The sequence below is a fragment of the Coregonus lavaretus genome (genome assembly GCF_964263955.1).
Source record: "Coregonus lavaretus genome assembly, chromosome: 6".
In the NCBI taxonomy this organism is placed as follows: Eukaryota; Metazoa; Chordata; class Actinopteri; order Salmoniformes; family Salmonidae; genus Coregonus; species Coregonus lavaretus.
In genome coordinates, this window is record NC_139993.1 from 36,434,740 (window position 1) to 36,452,656 (window position 17,917).

The 17,917-nt window shown below is 42.9% G+C and overlaps 1 protein-coding gene across 1 annotated transcript; it reads right to left on the reverse strand.

The window, feature by feature from the left end:
• Positions 1–1,104: 1,104 nt before the first annotated feature.
• LOC311131319 (E3 SUMO-protein ligase PIAS4-A) lies at positions 1,105–15,914 on the reverse strand. The gene is made up of 11 exons (XM_084164225.1): positions 15,792–15,914; positions 11,845–12,223; positions 11,528–11,612; positions 11,384–11,425; positions 9,429–9,519; positions 9,198–9,326; positions 8,851–8,956; positions 8,664–8,737; positions 8,331–8,491; positions 4,512–4,663; positions 1,105–3,175 (listed from the first exon to the last, which is right to left on the reverse strand). The coding sequence occupies exons 1-11, from the start codon at positions 15,816–15,818 to the stop codon at positions 2,925–2,927; spliced, it is 1,497 nt and encodes a 498-aa protein (XP_084020351.1). The 5' UTR covers positions 15,819–15,914; the 3' UTR covers positions 1,105–2,924.
• Between the last annotated feature and the right edge of the window lie 2,003 nt (positions 15,915–17,917).

Consider the following 17,917-nt stretch of genomic DNA (forward strand, 5'->3'; position numbering starts at 1 on the left):
TGCTTAAAACCCACTCTGGACCCTAACCCAGGTTTCACCTTCATCTGGCTCAGTTCCTCAGAAACAACCTGTACTTCACCTCTCTCTCGCAAAATGAAAAAGCTTGAGGAAATCTGTTATCTGCGCAGTGTTGTTCTACACTTATAAATTAAAACAATGTGACTCAAATCTGTAGAGTAATTTGTTGGATAGATTGGCTTAGTTGAGGATGAAATTCTGCTAGACGTAATAACATGTTGCTTAAAATGCATGAATCATACAACTATGGTCATATTCAGGGAACCGCTACGGTTTGGGGTTCTTTGACAGAGAAAATGCCATTAAACAATGCGGGTTACCTTTAATGTTTTCAAAACTCACCTATTGGTATAACAATCCGCAAGCTATATATATATGGAAATGTCATGAGTACTGCAGAAAAGTGGAAGACTAGATCCCATACGTTTCCTCAGTCAATACCATCTCCTTATTATTAGATTAGGTATACTACTACACCTTGCACACAATGGCTTCCTCATACAGTACTGAGTGTCTATGCAAGTCTGAATTCAGGATGATCACAAAACGTAAATATGCTTATGCTATAGTCAAATGCATGTATTACCAATACCATTTGAGATATTCTAGGAATTTACAACAGACTCAGTTCTATAAAATCCTGAAAGTAGACAAATGCCATAAACAGTACAAATTCAAACGGGGACTATCGCTGGGGTGAGGAATCTAATGACCAGGAACAAAAATATAAAAGTCTCAATATAAGTCTCAGCAACCGTTTTAACCCAAAAGATGAACTATGTTTACTACAATTTGAACTGTGCCTGTGGAAAAAGCTAATCTGAAGCAGCCATAATAAAGGCTGATTTCTGAGGGTAATATCGTTGAAGTGGGAGGAGGCAGGATGTGATATTGGTTAGAACTCAGTTTACTCAGATTGAAAGGGACATGTCTAACAATGGCAGTGCCTTGAGCCTGGATCATTCAGTCTGCCACGTATTCATTCACAAAAAAAGTCCCAGCTTCGTAAGTGTTCTGCTACCCCTTACTGGGAACTCGTGTAGAGTACAGAGACATATATAAATGGCTCTGGTACAGCACTCTCTTGCTTGCCACATATGTACAATTTAATACAAACTGCCTTTCAAATGAAACAAAGTTGTGACGCAATCAATTATTAATAAATACTATACTTTAGACAAAGATAAGTCAAAAAGGATGTCGACACTCACAAATCAATACCATTCCACATCTGGAGATACATCCCTCCTTAAGTCCCCCACTCCGTAAAAAATTTAACAGTAAATAATGACAAACCGTCTTAAATAATGTATTTTCTTACTGGGACTTCCTGTGTAGACCAGCTCAAATAGCCAAACAACTGTGGGCTCCAGCCTCCACCAATCTAAACTCAAAACAAAAAAGGCACCCAAATCTGACCTAGCAACAAGAGATAATTGACACATCTGCTTTGGCACAATTGCCTCAACATGGTTTTGACCCGTTTTGTGTGGATACTAATATTTGTGACATTCTTTAGTCAAGAGCCTTGTTCAACAAAAAATAATTTCAACAAATTTAAGAAACTGAAAGAAAAACTCTAATCTGGTTCAAAACACTGTAAAGCTCTCATGATTTAGGGGGAAGAAGGTTGAATGCAGCAGTGTTTGGTCTCAACAGACTATCCAACTGTTGAAAACTGACAATAAATGGCCATGTGAAAATAATCGATTAGTTTCCTTGATCAATATGAATAACACTGGCAACACAAACATTGGGCAGAATCTGAAAAGAGTATGTTCCAAAACCTCAAATGATAACTGCTGGTCTCTGCTTACCCACCACAATGACAATTGCTTGTCATACTGAATATCTATTCAGACACCAACTGAAATCGTAGATTTCAATGCAGTGGGGAGTACTTACAAGAACTTCTCAAAGATACAGCACTCCTGGGTCGTATTCAGCACAAAACAAAAACGCTCCAAAACAGAGTGAAACAGGGAGGTACACTTGTTTTCCGTTACAAACCATTTAAAAAAAACATTTTGCCATGTGTGCCCTAATGAACACGACCCTAATTCCCATAACCTATTCCCTATTTGGGCCGTACAAGTTGTATAAAATGTTTAATGGATTTCATTGTTTTTAAAGTGATGCGAGGAAGCGAGAAAAAAAAGAAAGAAAAGTAGACCCTAGATAAAATACTATAGCAACCGTAGTTCAGGTGCTACTCTCTCTGGTCAAGCAAGTTCGCTATTTATGACTGAGGTAGGTTGTCAGCATCTAAGGACAAAATTAAATGGGGGAAGTATCAAACCAATGATTTTGGGGGATTTTCTGACTTAAACAAAACATTTTGAAATACTGTTAGTCAGAGACCATTTGCTTTGTCTTCATTGTCTGAATGAATTAAACAGAAAGAAAAAGTTGGGGTGTTCAATTTCATCATAGTCTGTGGCTTGTGTCACAAATTCTTCATTAAGGTTATCTTGACCTCTTACTATTGAACTACAGAGGATGCGCCATACAGTCACTGCCTGCGATCACAAAAAGTGGCTAAACACCAAATGCTTGGGGCTTTGAGAGCCTTAAGTTCAAGTCAAATACAAAGTACAAGGAGATGGAGGGGGGAAATAGTTAGGGAGGACGTTACCATTTTAAATAGTCTCTAAGAGGGAGGATACAGATTTCGAATGCTGGGAGGGGGAGGGCCACAAGTGTTAGGGAGCTGTTGTTTCCAGTGGTGTATAGATGAAACCTAACCACTCCAGAGGTTGACAGTGCATGTATGAGAGTGTGTCTGTGTGTGGATAAACACCAGAGAAGTGGGGGCGGGCGGGCAGGGGATGTAGTAGGGACTAATGATTTCCTGTCCTCCAGTCTAGCCCAACCCTCTCTCTCAGTCTATGGGGTCAGTCCGCCAGTCAGTAGGCAGTGACCAGGTCCTTGTCATAGTCGTATCGGCCCCTCTTGGGGGCGGGGCTGTCCTGGCTGTCCTCAGTGTCGTCGCTGTCTCCTCTAGCCCCTCCCCCCTCCTCCTCCTCCTCCTCAGAGTCCAGAGTCAGATCTACCACAACTCCTCCCCCCGTCCCCCCCGCTGTGGACCCTGCTCCTGACTTCCCCGTCTGGCTGGTGCTGCTGTGGGCCGGGGAGTGGCCGTTCGCCTCAGGAACACCTGGGATGGGGGGAACAAGTGAACACACTATTCCAAACCAATGCTATAAAAAAATGTATATTCTAAAATACATATGACCTACAAAGCATGGCATCTAAATGAAGTATCAAAACATTAGTCTGCAACAGCTAAAATGGCAATATTTGAGAAGGCATCAGGGCTGGGCGGAATACCGTATTTCACTATATACCGGTATTGATGCACGGACCGCTTTGGGTTTTTACTTTACCTTCTATAACGGTATTTCAATGTTTGGTTTGTTAAATGTGATCCACCCCCCCGCCGTGTATTACATCCGTTTTTAATAGTTTACTCCGTTTGCTACTTGAGTCATTTCTCTCCTTCCTCCTGCTGCACGCACACACCAAGCCCTGCCCTGTCACTCAAGGAGAGCAGGTTTTGCTCGACCACAGTCACGAGCACTTGCTGTTCACTGTCTGCATGGTCAGATGTTGGTGACAATGATACGGCGTTACACTTTGCTTCTTAATATAAATCCACAAGCGTTCTATAATTATACTATTAGTTTGTGCAGCTTACTGTCTGCAAACAGCTAGTTTGTCTTTTCTTAGCTAAAATAAATCGCTAGTTAGCTAGCTAGCTAATAAATGTACTGAGTCAGAGCAAACGTAGCTAGCTATACAGCCTGATACCAGTACTGGTGTAGGCCTAGATTAGCATGTTGTTTGTGCAACAGTATCTTCTAAATCAGAGAGAAATAGGCAAAGCATGAATATGTTAGCTAGCGCTAGCTACATGAAGTAAGAGCAAACATGCAATGTAACATCTCAATTAGGGTCCCCTGGAAAACACTGACCAACACTTGGTTACTACCCTATCAAAATAATTCCTCCCTGGCTAATGTCAAACAACAAAGTATTTAAAGTACTGCTCACTATATTCCAACTACATAATTAGAATAATTATTCTATGGCCATGATTCCAACATTTCACTCAAGTGTTTGGATCTAAATTGCAAGTCAAATTGCAACATTAGTCCTTGATTTTTTGCCAATATCATGCAGCCCTACGTGGCACAGTGTGGAAATGATAAATGAGTGCAGGCAATGGAGAAATGGATGAAAATGCAGAAATTATGGGGGGCTGAAGTTTGATTGAACAGTATAAAACAATCAGAATGGAGAAGGACCCATTGAAATCACTTAGAACGTATGTGTTGCCACCCTAGGGCTATGCACTACTCAAATAATATTTAGGACTTTTATTATTCAAAAACATAAAACGGTGACAACTAACTATTTTTTTTTTTTTTTAAACAAATATCGTGATATGATATTTTGGCCATACCGCCCAGCCCTATTTGACATGCACTTACATATATCCACTACAGGATAGTCAGGAGTGTTGCTCCGTTCCCTCTCCCTGTCCCTCTCCTTCTCATCTCGGATGGGTCTCCATGAACCGTCAGTCAGATATTCAATCTCCTCAATATCCTCATGGGTCTCTTTTAAGATCTCAGATGCCAGCCTGGACACATGGAGACAAACAGTCAGTCAGATAAGTACATATATCACACCAGGACACACAAGCAGGGATCGGATATGTCCCACAACACACATTATCAACTCTCAAATATTAGATATACATTTTAAGGAAGTTTGTGGAAATCAGCGATATAGTTTCTATTTGTACTGGACATTATGACTCAACAAATCACTCCTGGACCTGACTCCAAAAGCGACAGTACCAAGAGAGATGCTCTTGATTCTGTTTCTTCGTGGCAGAGTCTGCACAGGGCTGACTGTTTAATGCCCCATATATTGAGCATTATTTGTGTGGTGAGAAATGTATAGAATAGTTTAAATTGAAAAGAACAGATTGATGAGTCAAATGTTTATTTTTATAATCTGTTCATAAACCCAATGCCATGGTATTGGGACAAATCTGTTCCCAACTATCTTGAATTTTATGCAGTATAGTTGTCAAACCTCTCGACTTTAAGTGAAACTGATCCATTTTACGATTTGTACTAGTCATTAAGCCATGCATGGTTTTTGATTGGCGGCAGACAAACGTAGTCATTCCTTTCACTTTTAAGCAATTGCCTCTTCCATGTTTGTGGCAGAGCTGCGATGAGTTGGTTATACTTTTGTATTGAGTATACATCTCCATACCGGAGGCGAACAGCCACTCCGCGGCTGACAGCAGCACCAGCCAGACGGCGTGGGGGACAGGGGGAGGATTGTGTGTAAATGATGCATGTCTATGTTGTATGTACTATGTAGGAACCTGAACTGAGCCATAAGGGACACTAGGCATCTACCACCCCACTACCACTATCAGATTAGGGGGGGGGTCAATGTAGCATGTTTTTTGTTCTCCCACTTTGGTACTGAAATCACCCACTAATTAACTTGTAATTTTAGCAGATTAAGTGTTTTAGCTAGTAATGTATCAATATTTATCGTTTACAAATTAGCTATGGCATAGCCAATGAAAACATAGCACAACTTTGGATTTCACACCCCAATCTCAAAATCAAATGGTTTTGACCATATGCAAGTTTTTACAGAGATCTTCTCTTCTCCTCTTGATTCTGGTATTTGCAGTGTGCCTCGCAAAAGAGATTGCTGTCCTCATTATGAAATTATCAACTTTACCCTGTATATCTAAAAATGACCATATACACTGATTTTCTTTAACAAGCTACCAAAACTATTGCTGATGCTGAACAATCAAAATAAAATCTATTGTACGCCCCGTTTAGCAGGTATAGCCAGATGAGTTGTGTCTCCGGTATCTTACTTTTATTCTGGTAAAACACATTTTCAACAGCGTATAGATAACATTAACCCAGGAAATTACACAGGTTGTCACTCAACTAATAAAGCCTATAAATGCGCAAGCCAATGCTGAAGGTGCCGCACAGATGTGCAAGATCAGGAACAGGCCGCCTACCTCACGTTGGTCAGTGCGCAAAGCTGGGCACAGTGCACAGTTTGACTAGGCTACTGATATGGCCAGGGGTTGTTCGGCATGCAAAATGACTTTAAGGGCAATGACTGTCTACACAGTTACATGCAGTTTGACACTGAAGGAGAGAGGACGCATCAGTTATCACAAAAGAGGAAGCATTTTCGGAAGGTAGAAATAATGTAATATGAGCAAATCATTTTTGTGAACTGCCGATTCAATTGATTGGATATGATTTAGAAAGGCCAAAAAATGTCTACAGCATTGAATGTCCCCAAGAACAGTGGCCTCCATCATTCTTAAATGGAAGAAGTTTGGAACCACCAAGACTCTTCCTATAGCTGGCCGCCCTGCCAAAATGAGCAATCGGGGGAGAAAGGCCTTGGTCAGGGAGGTGACCAAGAACCAGATGGTCACTCAGAGCTCCAGAGTTTCTCTGTGGAGATGGGAGAACCTTCCAGAAGGACAACCATCTCTGCAGCACTCCACCAATCAGGCCTTTATGGTAGAGTGGCCAGACGGAAGCCACTCCTCAGTAAAAGGCACAAGACAGCCCGCTTGGAGTTTGCCAAAAGGCACCTAAAGGACTTTCAGACCATGAGAAACAACATTCTCTGGTCTGATGAAACCAAGATAGAACTCTTTGGCCTGAATGCCAAGTGTCACGTCTGGAGGAAACCTGGCACCATCCCTATGGTGAAGCATGGTGGTGGCAGCATCATGCTGTGGGGATGTTCTTCAGCGGCAGGGACTGGGAGACTAGTCAGGATCGAGGGAAAGGTGAATGGAGCAAAGTACAGAGAGATCCTTGATGAAAACCTGCTCCAGAGCACTCAGGACCTCAGACTGGGGCGAAGGTTCACCTTCCAACAGAACAACGACCCTAAGCACACAGCCATAACAACGCAGGAGTGGCTTCGGGACAAGTCTCTGAATGTCCTTGAGTGGCCCAGCCAGAGCCAAGACTTGAACCCGATCGAACATCTGGAGATACCTGAAAATAGCTGTGCAGCGATGCTCCCCATCCAACATGACAGAACTTGAAAGGATCTGCAGAGAAGAATGGGAGAAACTCCCCAAATACAGGTGTGCCAAGATTGTAGCGTCATACCCAAGAAGACTCAAGGCTGTAATCGCTGCCAAAGGTGCTTCAACAAAGTACTGAGTAAAGGGTCTGAATACTTATGTAAATGTGATATTAACGTTTTTTTTTTTTTTTATATATACTTTTGCAGACATTTCTAAAAACCTGTTTTTGCTTTGTCATTATGGGGTATTGTGTGTAGATTGATGAGGGAAAAAATTCGTTCTCTGGATCAAATCAATTTTAGAATAAGGCTGTAACGTAACAAAATGTGGAAAAAGTCAAGGGGTCTGAATACTTTCCGAATGCACTGTATAATGGAAGCTTTAAGTGAGAGGTTTAATGCCTTAATATTTAATAGTTCTAACCCTTCAAACTCCAGATTCTTATATAAAGATGCTCATCTGACTGTCTGGTTAAAGATTTCTTTCTCACATGACTTCAAAAAAGATTCTCCTGGAGAGTAGAGCCATGAATAAATATGTAAACTACGATGTCAGTAGAGAATTAAAAAGGGTAATTTCCCTGTAGATGGACAGGTGATCCCTCTCCACGGTTTCAAGATCCTATCTATTTTACTACATTTTCTATCAAAGTTAATTGTTGCAAGATCGTTAGACTTTTCCGGGATATGTACACCAAGCACATCAACTTCACCATCCGCCCGTTAAAAATCGGGAGACCACATGGTAATTTACAGTTTGTCTCTTTTAGAGACTCAATCCGTAATATAGTACGCTTACAATAGTTGGGTTTTAGTCCAGAGACAGTGGGAAAATGTTCCAGGTCCTCAATAAGGCCCTTCAAGGTTGAAGATTGAGGACTCAAGAGAAAACTTGAATAATCAGCGTACCTTGATACTTTTGTCTCTAAAACATAAATTTTTTGCCCCATAATATCCTTACTGAAAAGGAATTGAGACAATAGCCTTTTTGAAACTGCAATAGCCTTATTGGGACAATAGCCTTATTGAAAATGAAAATGTAGATTCTAATGTTTTTTTCCAAGGTTGAACAAGCAAATACCCTTGCAAAGACCCTTAAAAGGAAGTTCTCACTCTCCAGGTTCTGAAATTCCTGGAGAGTGAGTGGTAGTGGTGCTGTTGGCAAGTGACAAGCCTCAGCGCGCCTTACTTACCCATCGATGGTGAGCAGCTCGAAGGGAGCCTGTTTGTCACACACAGGGCAGGTCCACGTGGGCTTCTTCTCATTCATTTGCAGGAAGTAGATGGCATCGAAACACTGCAAGTGGGCACAGGTCAGCACCCGACACGGCACGCCTATCCGCATCTTCACCAGCTGAGAGGAGGAAAGGGAGATATGTTATTAGCATTAGGCTGTAGACAAATGGTGGGTTGCAGCCTGTTCCTCATCTCGTGGTTTTTCTTTGTTTTGGTCAGTAACAACTGAAAAGTTTGAGACTTCCTCTCTAATAAGAAATATGGCTTGAGGTGGGAGTGCAGATACTCACAGGACAGATGAGGGACACCCGTAGCCCTGTGGTGGCGATCTCGTTCTCTGGATCAAAGCGTAGCTTGTCCTGGACTGGACGCAGCAGAAAGAAAGTAGTTCAACGTCACACAGCACAGGTGTAAACAGGTGTGAACATGACTAAAATGCAATTAAGCATGAGAGAGAAAAATGGTGAGGCCACTTACTGCGTTCACGACAGCGTTCTGCACTCTCCACTGAGCAGTGTTTAAGTTGGCTGAAGAGCTCTGCTGATGTGAAGACCCTGACTAAATACACTGCCACTGAGTAGCGCTGCACACAGGACCAGAGGACATGAGTGAGCACTGAGCAGAATGAACACTCTGAAGCTGTCAACATTTGGACTGCTACCAAAAACAAATCACATCATTTCAAATACTTGTCATGGAAATGAATCAAAGCAGCTTGCAATTACATTGTGTACATCACACAAAGTTTACTTTAGATGTGCAAAAAGCATCGCCTCTTGGCAAGGTTTTAAAATAACAGCGCAAAGTTTGAACCAGAGGCTGACCTTGCCGAAGTTGCCCCATGTGACGGTGGCCCGGTTGGTGGCAGTGGAGAGGTGTAACCAGGGTGTGATGTTGACTGGACGACAGGGCCGACGTGGCTCCACACCTGGCTTATTAGACGGGTAGTAACCCTGTACAGAACAAATATAGACATGTTTAGCAACCAAGATATAGGCATTTTTTGGTTTGTTTGTTTGCCTGATGGCATGGGATTTCCCAGCTTGATTACTTACTGGTACATGACAGTAGGACTGGTTGACTTTGACAGCAATATTGGGAGGGTACTGATCTTCCTGGACACCGATGGAGTCTGTGTAACAGATTCTGTAAAGGATCATAGCAACAGCACAGGAGGTTATCAATGGTTATCAGTGTTAGATAGGTGGCAACATATGTAAGCTTCTTAGACACTGAGCCACTCTCATTGAATGGTTGTGGTGGTCAGATTTGTCATTCAATACACGCATCACAAAATGTACACCGTTTTGTTTGGACTTGATAAACAAGGACACAGTAGAGGAAAACCGCAAACTCATGCAAGTTTCTCAAAATGCAAGTTTCTAAAATTCTATGCAAAATAAACATGCATCCACAACAACTGTAGCCAGGTTCCCAACCATTTTTAAGTGAGTAAAGTACCGTCAGAAAAACTCACAACAGGCCTGATAGAAACTGTATAATTGTCTGTAAACTTTCCAAATGTCGACAGAACAAAATACGCTAGACAGGGGTGAATAATTTTTCTAATCTGTGAAATACACCATGTGACAAATGCAGTAGAACGCTTTGATGCACATTTCCTGATAGAATAACCATCATGTTGCAGTCAAGCAATGCTACACTATATATACAAAAGTATGTGGACACCCCTTCAAATTAGTGGATTCGGCTACTTCAGCCACACCTGTTGCTGACAGGTGTATATGGCCGAGCAGCCGCACACAAACCTAAGATCACCATGCGCAATGCCAAGCGTTGGCTGGAGTGGTGTAAAGCTCGCCACCATTGGACTCTGGAGCAGTGGAAACGTGTTCTCTGGAGTGATGAATAACCCTTCACCATTTATCTGGCAGTCTGATGGACGAATCTGGTTTTGGCGAATGCCAGGAGAACGCTATCTGCCCCAATGCATAGTGCCAACTGTAAAGTTTGGTGGAGGAGAAATAATGGTTCGGGCTAGGCCCCTTAGTTCCAGTGAAGGGAAATCTTAATGCTACAGCATACAATGACATTCTAGACGATTCTGTGCTTCCAACTTTGTGGCAACAGTTTGGGGAAGGCCCTTTCCTGTTTCAGCATGACAATGCCACCGTGCACAAAGCGAGGTCCATTCAGAAATGGTTTGTCGGGATCGGTGTGGAACAACTTGACTGGCATGCACAGAGCATAATGTTATGCTGGTGGCATGATGGTTGATGCTTGACTGTAAATTGACAAATAAAAACTGTCTCACTCTTATCCATAATCTCATAATCTGTGCTGCATCTGCAAGCTGTTGGCTAGAGCGCATGTGCCAAGACCAAAGTGGGCACATTTGCTGTTTATCGCAGACTTTTGTGCCAAAACCATCGAGAGCTAAAAATGGGATGGAACACATCATACTTCGGTTTTTTATTTGGTAAATGAAGTTATACTGTGTCATTACTCACAGCTTTTAAGAATAATATATTTGTCCTGCTACACATTTCTACAAGTGTGTAATGGAAATGTGTTTCTTGCATATTCCAACTCCCCCAAGACACACCCGCAGCGAATGAGATCACGGCCACGGTCACCATTGTCCACTGCCCCTGAAGCAATTGGGGTTAAGTGCCTTGCTCAAGGGCACAGCGACAGATTTTTCACCTTGTGGGCTTTGGGATTCGAACCAGCAACCTTTCGGTGACTGGCCCAACGCTCTAACCTCAAGGCTACCTGCCGACCCCTTTTAATTCACAAGAAGCCAGTTTGATGGAAACCCACCACTGCTGGTAAAATGTGCATTTTTTTGTTTGGATGTTAGAATATTCACTTCAAAATCTTTCAACAAATTGATGGAAACCTAGCTAGTGATCTAGCATAGGCTTTAACTGCCAACTTGATATGTGCAAATCAACTGTATGTACCGAAAATGACCTATGCAATTGTATTAAGAGTGGGATTGGTGTGCTGTTGTGTGTAGAACAGTTGAGAACTCTTGTAAACTCACCTAAGAACCACCTGTATTGCCTTCATTCCTGGTCGAAGCTCACTGAAACAACAAGGGAGGGAAAGTTATGGTACCCCTCAGTGCTCATTGAAAGTCACAAGCAGAATAGACACAGTTAACTTTGAATAAAAGTGTTAAACTCACGTTGAGTTTCTGACTTGGTCCGCTTGGCTCTGTGTTAATTCAAATATGCATTGACTGTCCTGCAGTTTCTCATTGTTCTGGGCAACTACAAGGACAGATGCAGAAGAAAAAAGATACATACACACTTAAAGACCACAACATCACTGTGCTTCGCAATGTCCAAAATGTCCTTAGCACTTTTCATTGTAATGTCATGTTTCTGTCATTAATATCTGTGTCGGACAGGTTTTTTTCACTGACCAGGAACTTTTTGGCCTCTCTACAAGGACTTGACTAGCCCGAAAGCTCTCCACATCTCACTGACAAAAATCACTCACTTAGCTCTGTTGGCGGCAACAGCGTCTCCAGAGTTTGGTAGAAGGGCAGCGACACCAGCTTGACCTCAGCCGCAGGTGTGGAGGACAGCTTGGGGATGCCGTTGAGGTAGTCTGCGCCCTGAGTGCCCGTGGGGGACGAGCTGAGAGAGGAGTAGGCCACCGGGACCCCCTCTGGGCGCCGAGCAGCCAGCCAACCCGACGCCTTGGGGAAGCGTGACTCGTAGAGCTGCCGCACGTTCTTCAGAAGCTCTGGGCTGTACTCTGTCTGCACCAGCCTCAGCGCCCGTCCCACCAGGTCATGCTTTAGACCGCTCTTACTGCGGCCCATGGAGGCCAGCAGCGTCTGCAGGTCAGACACCCGGAAACTCTTCACCATATTCTGGAGGGAAGACACAAAGGAGAGAGGGATAGGAAGAAGAGGGGAGGTTTAGGATTACCATCTGGATTCCTTGAGCGGCTGCTGCCCTATGTACATACATGGAATCACTGGTCACTTGAATAATGTTTACATACTGTTTTAGTCATTTCATATGTATATACTGTATTTTAGTCAATGCCACTCTGACATTGCTCATCCTAATATTTAAATTACTTTCCTTTAATATATATGTGTGTGTTGTTGTGAATTGTTAGATATTACTGCACTGTTGGAGCTAGGAACACAAGCATTTCGCTACACCCGCAATAACATCTGCTAAATATGTGACCAAAAAAATGTGATTTGATGAGCTGTGCACACAAAAATATGTGGACACCTGCTCGTCATATATCTCATTCCAAAATCATGGGAATTAATATGGAGTTGGTCCCCCCTTTGCTGCTATAACAGCCTCCACTCTTCTGGGAAGGCTTTCCACTACATGTTGGAACATTGCTGCGGGCTTTGCTCCCATTTAGCCACAAGAGCATTAGTGAGGTTGGACACTGATGTTGGGCGATTAGGCCTGGCCCACAGTCGACGTTCCGAATTCATCCCAAAGGTGTTCGATGGGGTTGAGGTCAGGGCTCTGTGCAGGCTAGTCAAGTTCTTCCACACCGATCTTGACAAACCATTTCTGTATGGACCTCGCTTTGTGCATGGGGGCACTGTCATGCTGAAACTTTCCCAAACTGTTACCACAAAGTTGGAAGCACTGAACCATCTAGAATGTCACTGTATGCTGTAGCATTAAGATTTCCGTTCACTGGAACTAAGGGGCCTAGGCCGAACCATGAAAAACAGCCCCAGACCATTATTCCTCCTCCACCAAATATTACAGTTGGCACTATGCATTGGGGCAGGTAGCGTTCTCCTGGCATTCTCCAAACCCAGATTTGTCCGTTGGACTGCCAGATGGTGAAGCGTGATTCATCACTCCAGAGAACGTGTTTCCACTGCTCCAGAGTCCAATGGCGGCAAGTTTTCCACCACTCAAGCCGACGCTTGGCATTGTGCATGGTGATCTTAGGCTTGTGTGCGGCTTCTCGGCCATAGATACCCATTTCATGAAGCTCCCGACGAACAGTTATTGTGCAGACGTTTCTTCCAGAGGCAGTTGGGAACTCGGTAGTGAGTGTTGCAAACGAGGACTGACTATTTTTACGCTCTTCGGCACCCGGCGGTCCCCTTCTGTGAACTTGTGTGGCCTACCACTTCGCGGTTGAGCCGTTGTTGCTCCTAGACGATTTCACTTCAGAAATTTGACGAACTGACTTGTTGGAAAGGTGGCATCCTATGACGATGCCACGTTGAAAGTCACTGACCTCTTCAGTAAAGCCATCCTACTGCAAATGTTTGTCTATGGAGATTGCATGGCTGTGTGCTCAATTTTATACACCTGTCAGCAACGGGTGTGGCTGAAATAGCCGCATCCACTAATTTGAAAGGGTGTCCACATACTTTTGTATATATAGTGTATCTGTGTAAGTGTACCTGCTTGGAGTAATATTTTTTCCTCCCTACCCTCCAGAATTCAGTAGCATGACCCATGAGCCCCTTCTGTTCCTAACACCATACATTGAATATCTTTCCTGCAAACAAAACCTAGACTGGTGCCTCGTTTAAGTAGTGTAGGACAACACCGTCAGTGCATTTGAAGACCCAACAATGCATATAGCTAGCTATTTAGTTATCTACACTGAACAAAAATATAGATGCAACATGTAAAGTGTTGGTCCCATGTTTCATGAGCTGAAATAAAAGATCCCAGAAATGTTCCATACGCAGAAAATGCTATTTCTCTCAAATGTTGTGCACATCCCAAAAGGCCACTCTAAAATGTGCAGTTTTGTCACACAACACAATGCCACAGATGTCCCATGTTTTGAGGGAGTGTGCAATTGGCATGCTGACTGCAGGAATGTCCACCAGAGCTATTGCCAGATAATTGAATGTTCATTTCTCTACCATAAGCCGCATCCAATGGTGGTACGTCTAACCGGCCTCACAACCGCATACCACGCTAGCCCAGAACCTCCACATCCGGCTTCTTCACCTGCAGGATCGTCTGAGACCAGCCACCAGACAGCTGATGAAACTGTGGGTTTGCACAACCTAAGAATTTCTGCACAAATTGTCAGAAACCGTCTCAGGGAAGCTCATCTCCATGCTTTTCGTCCTTACCAGGGTCTTGACCTGACTGCAGTTCGGCGTCGTAACAGACTTGTGGGCAAATGCTCACCTTCGATGGCCACTGGCACGCTGGAGAAGTGTTCTCTTCACGGATTAAACTGTACCGGGCAGATGGCAGACAGCGTGTATGGCATTGTGTGGGCGAGCGGTTTACTGATGTCAACGTTGTGAACAGAGTGCCCATGGTGGCGGTGGGGTTATGGTATGGGCAGGCATAAGATACAGACAACGAACAATTGCATTTTATTAATGGCAATTTGAATAAACAGAGATACCGAGGCCCATTGTCGTGCAATTCATCTGCTCCCATCACCTCGTTTCAAAATGAAATGCACAGCCCCATGTCGCAACGATCTGTACACAATTCCTGGAAGCTGAAAAATGTCCCCGTTTTTCCATGGCCTGCATACTCACCAGACATGTCACCCATTGTGCATGTTTGGGATGCTCTGGATCGACAGCGTGTTCCAGGTATTCCAGTTCCCGCCAATATCCAGCAACTTCGCACAACCATTGAAGAGTAGTGGGACAACATTCCACAGCCTGAACAACTCTATGTGAAGAAGATGTGTTGCTCTGTATGAGGCAAATGGTGGTCACACCAACAGTTTTTCTGATCCACGACCCTACCTTTTTTTAAAGGTATCTGTGACCAACAGATGAATATCTGTATTCCCAGTCATGTGAAATCCATAGCCTAATGAATTTATTTCAATAGACTGATTTCCTTTTATGAACTGTAACTCAATAAAATCTTTGAAATTGTTGCGTTTATATTTTTGTTCAGTGTAGTTAGAAAAGTCTTGCAAACTAGTTACATCAGTCAATCTCATCAATTCAGGTTCATTTCTACAGCTCGTGTATCAGGATTGCAGCGTGTAGAGGTGGACAGCGGCATTGACAATTGCCTTGTCTGACAAGAAGCTAGGCTAGTGACTAAGCTAACGTTAACTACACTTGCTTTGTTGTCATCCCCCAATAGTGAAAATACGTCTATTTGACAAGTCAAAGGGACAGTGGATGGACCGAATGTTTAATGCAATATCTCGCTTAAACATTGAATGATACAATTTCGCACTGACTCCCTACTAGCGAATGTTTTTATGGTCTCATCATTCATTTTCCATGTCCCTGCTAGCTAACAGGCTAACGTTAGCTAGACGCACTTAGCGGCGCAGGGAAACCAGTTTCAATATAGCTACCAATTAATCAACCATCACTAAGTTAAACCCTTTTACACAGTATTCATGGGAAACCTTTACAGTTTCCCATACTAACCGGCCATCTCCCACGCAGCCCCTTTTCTATCAACCCGGGCGAGCGGAGCTCTGCTTACCATCGCTTCCACCAGTTCGCCCGCCATCTTTGTACAGCAGCCCAGCGAGAGGCAGAGCCGAAAGGTAGTCCTTCACCAGTCAGAAGCAGACGGGCTGCTCGACGCTTCTCTGCTTCCAATCACAGAGCAACTACACCACGAGCTTCATGGAGTGCGTTGAAAGTAGGCGTGCCATCATTGTTTTAAAGTAACAGTACAACTTTTTTTTAAACACTAAGAGACAGGTCTCGCCTCTATGTTAGGCCTCACTTATAAGAAAACATAACCAGACATTAAGTAGCTGGACGCTGGAGTTTACTGAGTTTTATACTATCGAGTCAAAGAGAATATGCATTGTGAAAATAATTCAAATTCAACACAAGAGGAAAGCATGACCTGTTAAATGGGGAGGAGCGCATGGCCCAATCAACTCCTGTCCAAGTGAAATATTCCGCTTCGGGAAATGCAACGAACCATTAGATATCGAATACATGCTTTGTCTGTTTTGAACAAGAATCTAAATAATCACAGGGAGCCAAGTCAAAATGCAGTACACAGATGTAGTGTACTGAAGTCACTTTGGAAGAAAGGTTATACATACTTCTCGATTTGAAAATGCAGTCCATTGAATAAGAGCAATCCTGTGTTAAAAGAAATCCAGATTTCACACCCTCCCCCGGTGATCCATTTCTGGATTTCCAAACTTCTTGATTTGTGATGAAGGACAGAGATGGTAAACCAAAACCATTGATGTATAACATCAAATGAAAGGATGATATGAACTCTAATATATAATATTTTAATGATTAGACTTTCACCTCAAGTTTGCATATTAACTGCGATAAGTAAATATTGTCCCAACTCTGCTCTATGTAAGCCTACTTTAATACCATCCATGTGTGCCTTACCATAAGCTGTTTGCTTGCACACATACAAATTCGAGCACAAATTATAATCACAAGACTGTCAGTGTCTTGCAAAGCCTCCAGTTCTGTAAAATATCAGCTCATTTTATAATCAAACAGTGTGGGGTTAAGGTTGATAGGCTACTACATGATGTTGATATTGTAAATTAAAATAGAGGTGTATGTTCTCTTGACAGTGACATAATTATCTTCAGTATTTTTTATTACGGAATAATTTATATTTAATGATACATTTTACCACATGGCTCATTCATTCTACTTGGATTGTGTAGGCAGGCTGTAGTAGTAGTTCCACAACTTGGGCAGACGAGGGCGATATAGTCCACCGGTGGTTCATTCCTCAAATTTTTTTAACAGCCCCCATTCGTCGGGGCATGGATTCTACAAGGTGTCGAAAGCGTTCCGCAGGGATGCTGGCTCATGTTGACTCCAATGCTTCCCACAGTTGTGTCAAGTTGGCTGGATGTCCTTTGGTACACACGAGAAACCGTTGAGTGCGAAAAACTCTACAGCTTTGCAGTTCTTGTCACAAACCAGTGAGCCTGGCACCTACTACTATATCCAGTTCAAAGGCACTTAAATATTTTGTCTACACAGTCCATGTCTCAATTGTCTCAAGGCTTAAAAATCCTTCTTTAAACCTGTCTCCTCCCCTTCATGTACACTGATTGAAGTGGATTTAACAAGTGACATCAATAAGGGATCATAGCTTACCCTGGATTCACCAGGTCAGTCTATGTAATGGAAAGAGCAGGTGTTCTTAATGTTTTGTATACTCAGTGTATATATTATACACATCATTTGTGTGAAACGGTTTGCATGCCCCACCTTGTTCTATTACAGTAACTACAACCAGAGAGGAAGAGGCGAGAGGGTCGACTCAGCCCAAAATCTGTCCGTTTTAAAATAAGCGTTAAGCAGACCGAGGGAGAGTTTTTGTATGGGGGGCAATGAGAGAGTGTCAAATTTGGTGAAAATAAAAGTGAATTGCTATTTTGATAAGTTAGGCGTATTTGATCAAATAGAAGTTTCATAATGCTTAGGTTGTTACGAGTGTACTGATATGTGGTCCTCTGTAGCTCAATTGGTAGAGCATGGCGCTTGTAACGCATTTAATACAAGCATGGCGCTTGTATTAAAAACGTTATAGTGTATTGTTTTATTGTTTTTTACTTTCCTAAAACAATAATTGTCTACCTCACAGTTCAGCTGTCAGAGATT